The sequence below is a fragment of the Mytilus galloprovincialis genome, chromosome 14, assembly GCF_965363235.1.
Source record: "Mytilus galloprovincialis chromosome 14, xbMytGall1.hap1.1, whole genome shotgun sequence".
Classification (NCBI taxonomy): domain Eukaryota; kingdom Metazoa; phylum Mollusca; class Bivalvia; order Mytilida; family Mytilidae; genus Mytilus; species Mytilus galloprovincialis.
This window is the reverse complement of record NC_134851.1, coordinates 13072803-13082262: the sequence shown is the minus strand read 5'-3', so window position 1 is coordinate 13082262 and position 9460 is coordinate 13072803. Positions and strand designations below refer to the sequence as shown.

General features: G+C 33.8%; 1 protein-coding gene across 3 annotated transcripts in view; it reads right to left on the bottom strand.

Annotated features, from left to right (window-relative positions):
* Positions 1–812: 812 nt before the first annotated feature.
* The window catches only part of LOC143059101 (uncharacterized), a 28289-nt gene continuing 19641 nt past the window's right edge, over positions 813–9460 (bottom strand). The window contains exons 3-5 of one of the 3 annotated variants that reach the window (XM_076232589.1): positions 6284–6410; positions 2878–3030; positions 813–1208 (exon numbers count right to left, since the gene is read on the bottom strand). In XM_076232589.1, the coding sequence (XP_076088704.1) occupies positions 1005–1208; positions 2878–3030; positions 6284–6410 (484 nt within the window). In that variant the 3' untranslated portion in view covers positions 813–1004. The remainder of the gene's footprint in view (positions 1209–2877; positions 3031–6283; positions 6411–9460) is intronic. The other 2 variants (XR_012973384.1, XM_076232590.1) reach the window with 2 other exon arrangements.

Sequence of the window (9460 nt, the reverse complement as noted above, 5' to 3'; positions counted from 1 at the left end):
GGTGTTTACTGTAAATATACTTTTATATGTCAGGGCTGGGCTGATAGATGTTACATGATGGTAATTTTTATACAAGAACGGTAAAAGTGACGCCACAAAAATTGAAACATGATCTGTGTTTATGTGCATATAAGAGGGGCGAAAGATACCAGAGGGACATTCAAACTCCTAGATCAAAAATAAACTGACAACGCCATGGCTACAAAAGAGAAAGACAAACAGACAAACAATAGTACACAAAACACAACATAAGATTCATAACATTTGGTTGAGGCAAACTAAAGTAAGAGAAGGGATACCAAAAAAGTCAACAATTTTTCCATTTGTAGAAGGGCATAACTTTAGAACAGTAAAAGTGACGCCACCAAAATTCAAACTTGATCTGTGTTTTGTGGTAATAAGCATTGTGTATAAATTTCATAACATTTCGTTGAGGCAAACTAAAGTTAGAGAAGGGAAACCAATTTTGGGACGGACGTACAGACGGACAAGGGTAAATCGCAATACCCCCTCTGCTACGGCGGGGGCATAAAAATTGATCTGCACTGATTTTTCAAACTTGTTCTAGACATTGCTGACCTTCGATATAAATTCTATAAATATCTTGCAAGAATAGTACACAGGAGAGCACTTACAAGACTGGATGGATGCAGGGTATTTCTATGTCCCTTGCAATGTGCCAAACAGGGATGATAAGTAATGGATAATAGATGAATTTCACCATTCTTGCATTTTCTAGTACATTTCCTAAATCACAATAAAGTTAATATATATACATATCTATATATCTAGCTCTGAAAATAACTCTGATGCTGTATAAATAAACTTTTTGTTACTTTGTTCTTGAATTACAAAATGTTGTGGCAACAATTTCACTAAGATTTTGTACTAAAAAATAAATGTATTTTAAGAGATTCCACCTCTATATTCATTACTATGAATCAACTTTGGTATTCACTTTAGCTTTGATAGGGTGAGCAGATTCTAGTAACACAAAAGGCAGATTATACTTTTGGTATTCCTAATCTTTGTCCTAATCTTTGTCGGTTTCCTAAACGTAGAAAAGCTTTTATCAGCTGGCTCCTCTCCCTTGCCTTTAATATATCATAAGGTCCAATGAAATGCAGAGTAGCTTTGTCTTCTGGACCTAATTTATCTTTGATATGAGTACAATACCTGGGTGATGTAGACAGGCATGTTATCAGTATCTGAAAAGAAAAATCAGTTATACTTAATTAGTATACCACTAGAAAGTTACTTGTTACCTGCCCAAGAGATGGTATAAAAGACACTTTAAACTGATATTTGTGAATATAGCACACTGGAAAAAAAGTAGAAGTACCCAGTGATCTTGCTCCACAAAATGATACCCCTTCCCCTTGCAAAGTCCATGATTTGCTAAGGGGAAACCCTAAAAATAATTTTAATAAAAAAATTAAAGAACCTCACATACCCCACACCCCCACATTGTCACTTGACAAACAAAATCTCACCAGATTCCTAAGTTCAAAGACTCATAACTCTACAAAAGTCAACTGATAAAAATTTTCTTGTGGATATGCACAATTAACATATTATGTCCTCATAAACTACAAAGTTTCAACTGTTGCAGTGGTATAATTAGGCCAAAATTCTAAGTTCTAAGGGGCATAACTCCTAGAAAAAAAACTGAATCGTAATTTCCTGTCGATAAGCACATCTACATAGTATGTCCTTATTATCTACAAAGCGTCATGAAATTTTGTTGTGTGGTTTCAGAGAAGTTGCGATGACAAACTGTTGCAGTAGTATATTTTGGCCAAAATTCTAGGTAAAAGGGGCATAACTTCTAGAAAAAAATTGAATCGTAATTTCTTGTCGATATGCACATCTACATAGTATGTCCTTATTATCTACAAAGTGTCATGACATTTTGTTGTGTGGTTTCAGAGAAGTTGCGATGACAAACTGTTGCAGTAGTATATTTTGGCCAAAGTTCTAGGTAAAAGAGGCATAACTTCTAGAAAAAAATTGAATCGTAATTTCTTGTCGATATGCACATCTACATAGTATGTCCTTATTATCTACAAAGTTTCATGAAATTCTGTTGTGTGGTTTCAGAGGAGTTGCGATGACAAACTGTTGCAGTAGTATATTTTGGCCAAAATTCTAGGTAAAAGGGGCATAACTTCTAGAAAAAAATTTAATCTTAATTTCTTGTCGATATGCACATCTACATAGTATGTCCTTATTATCTACAAAGTGTCATGAAATTTTGTTGTGTGGTTTCAGAGAAGTTGTGATGACAAACTGTTGCAGTAGTATATTTTGGCCAAAATTCTAGGTAAAAGGGGCATAACTTCTAGAAAAAAATTGAATCGTAAATTCCTGCCGATATGCACATCTGCATAGTAAGTCCTTATTATCTACAAAGTTTCATGAAATTCTGTTGTGTGGTTTCAGAGAAGTTGGGATGACAAACTGTTGCAGTAGTATATTTTGGCCAAAATTCTAAGTTAAAGGGGCATAACTCCTACAAAAAAAAAAATCGTAATTTCCTGTCGATATGCACATCTACATAGTATGTCCTTATTTGTTGTGTGGGGTATAATAAACTGCTGACACAGAGAAATGTCTTGCTGTCAGCAGAAAATTCTGAAAAAGACAATTTGAGGGACAGCAGCATTGACAATTAATACAAAGTCGCTAGACCATGACATAGGGGCAGGGCATCCAAATAATTAAACTGATTTGTACTGATAGTAATGCAATTTTATAGAAAATATCATTTATCTATCAAAAGGGATCATTAATTTTACTGGACTGAAAGTGTTGATCATTTAATAGTTGATCGAAACATTTTAATCAATTAGCTACATTTGTATATATTAACATTACCTTTGTCTCATGGAGCAAAAGGCCAAGACATTCTTTTTTGAAGCAAGAATTGCCTAGTCCAATGATCAGCTGTCCAACATGTTGGCTAAATCCTCTTATCTTTGATGGATCCATAGTTTGATCAACTAATGAATCATAGGTTGAAACTTTAACCTAAGAACAAGGAAAACCATATAGGACCCACTAATTCATAATTAATAACTACTGTACATTCAGAAATTATTGCAAGGTTTCTTTATACAAATAATTTGACTGGTTTAATATCGCAATAATAACTAGAGGCTCTTAAGAGCCGGTGTTGCTCACCTTGGTCTATGTGTTGCAGTGCATATTAAACAAAGGACACTCTACATTATTTAAGACAAGAATAGAATTCATGACAAAACTCTCTGTTTTTGTGTCAGTGACTTGTTTGTAGAACTTACTTTACTAAACATTCTTGCTTACAGTTATCTCTATCTATAATGAGCTTGGCCCAGTAGTTTTAGAGCAGAAAATTTTTGTAGAAGATTAACTCCTGAAGTGGTCAATTGACAATTTTGATCATGGTGACTTATTTGTAGAGCTTACTTTGCTGTTTACAGTTTATCTCTTTCTATTATAATATTCAAGGTTATAACGAATAAACTGCTTCGCTGAGCGCAGCTGGATACGCCCCCAGAGGTCCAACCCTGAACAGTTGGGGCAAAAATGGACACAATATTCAAGCTTGATACAGGTCTGAAATTGGATTGTAATTAAATATTTGACATATTATAGGTTTCTGAATAAATGTAGCCAAAGAACTTGGAATTGGTTATATGAATAAAACCCCAAAACTCGGAAACGGTAATTCTGAAATTTATAAAAAATGAAAGGGAGCTCACGTCAATAGATATAAACAATTCACCAAAGTTTCATGCATATTGGTTAAAGCTTTTTTGAGTTAATGTCCGACATGTTGACGAAGGACAGACGGTCAACGGTATACCATAATACGACCCGTAAACGGGCATATAAAAACTGCAAAATTTCCTTAAAATTAACAATTCAGGGGCAGCAACCCAACAACAGGTTGTCTGATGCATTTGAAAATTTCAGGGCAGAAAGATTTTTACCTGATGAACAATTTTACTCCTTCTCAGATTTGCTCTAAATGCTTTAGTTTCAGATATATAAGCCAAAAACTGCATTTTACCACCAGGTTCTATTTTTAGCCATGGCAGCCATCTTGGTCAATGGACGTGGTCATCGGATACATTTTTTAAAGAAGATACCCTAAGCATAATTTAGGCCAAGTTTGGTTTAATTTGGCACAGTAGTTTCAGAGGAGATTTTTGTAAAAGACTACAATAAAATGCTCCACTGGGCGCAGCTTGATATGACTGCAGAGGTCGAACCCTGAACAGTTGGGGCAAGTATGGACACAACATTCAAGCTTGATACAGCACTGAATTTGGATTGTGATTAAATATTTGACATAGCATAGGTTTCTGACACAGAATGAATGTGCTCTAAGAACTTAAATTTTTTTAATTTACCTATTCAAACCATATCATTATTATTTGCTTTTATATATAAATCAGAAATAACCAATTTAAAATGGAAAATTTTAAAGAAAAAAAAAGTTTAAAAAAATCCCCCCCCCCCCCTAATTTTGTGAACCCCCTTATGATTCATCACCCCCAAACTCAATCCCAGCCTTCCCTTGTGGTATGGTACCTTGCAGTACAATTTCATAGAGATCCATACACCTGAACACAAGTTATTGTCTGGAAACTAGAAAAATGCTTGTTTTTTGGCCCCTTTTTGGCCCCATATTCGTAAACATTTAAAGCAATTACCCCCAAACTCAAACCCAGCTTTCCCTTTGTGATATGGAACCTTGTAGTACAATTTCATAAAGATCCATACACTTACACACAAGTTATTGTCCTGACTCTAGAAAAATGCTTGTTTTTTTACCCTTTTTGGCCCCTAATTTCTAAAATTTTGAAGCAATTACCCCCAAAATCAATCCCAGCCTTCCCTTTGTGGTATGGTACCTTACAGTATTATTTCAGAGAGATCCAAACACTTGAACACAAGTTATTGTCTGGAAACTAGAAAAATGCTTATTTTTGGCCCCTTTTTGGCCCCTTATTCTTAAACATTTGGGCAATTACCCCCAAACTCAATTCCAGCTTTCCCTTTGTAATATGGAACCTTGTAGTACAATTTCAGAAAGATCCATATACTTACACACAAGTTATTGTCATGAAACTAGAAAAATGCTTGTTTTTTGCCCCTTTTTTAGCCCCTAATTCCTGAAATTTTAAGGCAATTACCCCCAAAATCAATCCAAACATTCCCTTTGTGATATGGAACCTTGTGGTACAATGTCAAGAGAGAGCCATACACTAACACACAAGTTATGTCAGGAAGTTACAAAAATGCTTATTTTTGGCCCCTAATTCCTTAACTGTTTGTACCATAATCCCCAAAATCAATCCCAACCTTCCTTTTGTGGTATCAAACCTTATGGTAAAATTTCATAGAGATCCATTCACTTAAACTAAAGTTAGAGTGTGAAAACCAATGGGTCTTCGGACGACGACTACGTCATACCAATATATATATACGACCACAAAATTTTTTTGCGGTCGTATAAAAATTTACGAAAAATTGTGAAAAAATTACTTTAAAGGGCAATAACTCTTTTTGGGGTGAATTGACAATTTTTGTTATGTTTGACTTATTTGTAGAGCTTACTTTGCTGAACAATTTTGCTGTTTACAGTTTATCTCTATCTATTATAATATTCAAGATAATAACCAAAAACTGCAAAATTTCCTTAAAATTACAAATTCAGAGGCAGCAACCCAACAACGGATTGTCTGATGCATCTGAAAATTTCAGGGCAGATAGATCTTGGCCTGATGAAAATATTCACCCCATGTCAGATTTGCTCTTAATGCTTTAGTTTCAGAGATATAAGCCAAAAACTGCATTTTACACCCATGTTCTATTTTTAGCCATGGTGGCCATCTTGGTTGATGGGCGGGGTCATCGGATAGTTTTTTTTATAACAAGATACCCTTTGGGCCAGTTGAGCTAAAAATTGCATTCTGATATCTGATACATAGTTCTGTATGCAGATTTCTTAAGTCTAGTCTTGTAAGTGCTCTCCTGTGTACTATTCTTGCCAAATATTTAAAGAATTTATATCGAAGGTTTATATCAGATGGCTTAAAATTTCTCCACTGATTTTTTTCAAAAAACTAAAATCCATGAACATGTATTGTAGCTTTTGCTCATACCACATGTACCATGAAAATATAAGTACTTTCACAGTTTTTGAGTTATATGTTTTACAATTGGAAATGAAAATTAATTGTTGACACACAAGCCTGAATTTTTTTTACTTTATTTATATATGAAGAAGTACCTCTGCAACTGTCATTATCTGTATCTGTATTACATGAGGCATTTCATTTGATGAAATTCTGAAAGTTAAGTCTGGAACTGCCACAACACGTACATCCTTGATCATGGTTTCCTCGACCAATCCTATACTACAAAAAGAACCATTTTCAAAATTAACCTTTCATCATTTTCATATACAGGGTACCAGGATTTGATAATTTAAGTCGAGTCAATCGATTGCGATCTTGTTTTAATCAGTTATTTAAGGTGGTTACAATATTTCATGGATTTTAAATATGTCAAGGGCTAAATATTTTTGTGAGGTTTTTTGTTCATGCTTTTCTTGTCACTGATTTTGATCTTCCTTAATGTTTATAGGACAAGGTACAATTTGGGTTAAAATTTTCCTTAACATAAACTGTAATCCAATGAAATATTTGGCTTCTATTCTTGTATGAAATATTTGCCTTTCATTGGTTACACAACCATAAATAGAGGCTCTAAAGAGCCTGTGTCCCTCACCATGGTCTATGTGCATATTAAACAAAGGACACAGATGGATTCATGACAAAATTGTGTTTTGGTGATGGTGATGTGTTTGTAGATCTTACTTTACTGAACATTCTTGCTGCTTACAATTATCTCTATCTATAATGAACTTGGCCCAGTAGTTACAGTGGAAAATATTTTGTAAAAATTTACAAAAATTTACAAAATTTATGAAAATTGTAAAAAATTGACTATAAAGGGCAATAACTCCTTTAGGGGTCAATTGACAATTTTGGTCATGTTGACTTATTTGTAGATCTTACTTTGCAGTACATTATTGCTGTTTACAGTTTATCTCTATCTATAATAATATTCACGATAATAACCAAAAGCTGCAAAATTTTCTTAAAATTACCAATTCAGGGGCAGCAACCCAACAACGTGTTGCCTGATTGGTCTGAAAATTTCAGGGCAGATAGATCTTGACCTAATGAACAATTTTATCCTGCAAGATTTGCTCTAAATGCTTTGGTTTCAGAGATATGAGCCAAAAACTGCATTTTACCCTATGTACTATTTTTTAGCCATGTCAGCCATCTTGGTTCGCGGGCGGGGTCATCAAACACATTTTTGAAACGAGATACCCTTATGATGATTGTGGTTAAGTTTGGTTAAATTTGTCTAAGTAGTTTCAGAGGAGAAGATTTTTGTAAAAGATTACAAAAATTTATGAAAAATGGTTAAAAATTGACTATAAAGGGCAATAACTCCTTAAGGGGTCAACTGACCATTTTGGTCAAGTTGACTTATTTGTAGATCTGTCTTTGCTGAACATTATTGCTGTTTACAGTTTATCTCTATCTATAATAATATTCAAGATAATAACCAAAAACAGCAAAATTTCCTTAAAATTACCAATTCAGGGGCAGCAACCCAACAACGGGTTGTCCGATTCATCTGAAAATTTCAGCGCAGATAGATCTTGACCTGATAAACAATTTTACCCCATGTCAGATTTGCTCTAAATGCTTTGGTTTCAGAGATATAAGCCAAAATCTACATTTTACCCCTATGTTCTATTTTTAGCCATGGCGGCCATCTTGGATGGTTGGCCGGGTCACCGGACACATTTTTAAACTAGATACCCCAATGATGATTGTGGCCAAGTTTGGTTAAACTTGGCCAAGTAGTTTCAGAGGAGAAGATTTTTGTAAAAGACGACAGATGCCAAGTGATGGGCCAGGTGAGCTAAAAAGACAGTGTCTTAATACAATCATACAATTGATAAGACCTAGGTACGACCTATAAAATGGTGAACTGCAAGATATTGTGTTTTGTGGTAATAAGCATTGTGTATAAGCTTCAACACATTTGGTTGAAACAAACTAAAGTAAGAGAACGGAAACCAACTTTGGCAGACGTACAGACGGACAAGGGTAAAACTTAATGCCCCCTCTGCTACAGCAAGGGCATAAAAACTTGTTAAGAGTATTCCAAATGTGTCCATATGGAGACACTGAACTGCAACAGATTTTAAATTTGTTACTAAAGAGCCCTTTTGTGAATGCCCAATTTTGTCCACTTAAAAAACACACCAAAATGTGTCTATATGAAGTGAAAACATCCATTGTTTATGAATGCTTATCATGTCAATATTTTTAAATCACTTAAACCTGTCGAGCATTATTAAATATTGATTCGTATTCACATATATGTTGTTTACAAATCCAATCAATATTAATAAAGGAACAGTAGTTTTGTTTTGTTGTTGTTAAAATGGGACAGTAACTATATAATCATGATAATAGCCCAGATACCATTTATGTAGGAAGCAGGCCATGCGATATACCCTCCTATATTATTAAGATATTTAACGTTTGGCATCACTGGGGTATATTTGTGCAAAAAAAGTTCACTTATAATTAATAAACGATAAATTTAACTGTACAAAACTAATCAATTACAATTTTTATGTTCATTCTAGGTATGCATGACATATTTGCCACTGGACATTAAGCAACCAAGAGTTAAATTATGCGTTGCAAATTAACAAACCGCGTTGCACAAACTTATGCTAATCAAAGCATTGTCAATGTTGTGATCCAGCCATATTCATAGCTAGTCTGATATTCTTCTAACCATACTTTTTTTAATATTTTTTCTCTTTTCATTTCCAATCTTACTATAAAATTTCTGTGTTATTGTCCAAATGTAGGGAATTTCACAATATTGATGCAAATATTGATATATTTATATATTGATATTTCAATTTTAGACTCTGTCAGATTTTTTTTTAATAAATGGTGGTACAACAGGTCATAAGATATTAACTGTGGTGAATTAAGACTGGGGTTGTTTCCAATTAATACTTACACCTTTGAGTGTAATTATTTGAAAATCATGACATTTGATAATCATACTGACTCTTACTTGCCTATGGAAAGAATTGGAGTTATACCATTTCAAAGTGTGGGAATCAACTTAGATCTATTAATACACATGTTGACCCAAATTTCGTTGAATAACAACTTACACAAGCATGAGATACTTATATAAAACAAAATTCTTATCAACTGATTCAATTGATGTACAAATACTTTTTCAAAATAATTCATAAATAGTAAATCATTATAAATTTTGATTTACAAAGGAACTATATGCAAGTGTATATCTAAAATAAAAGGGTTGTTCGTCCAATCTTTTCTAAATT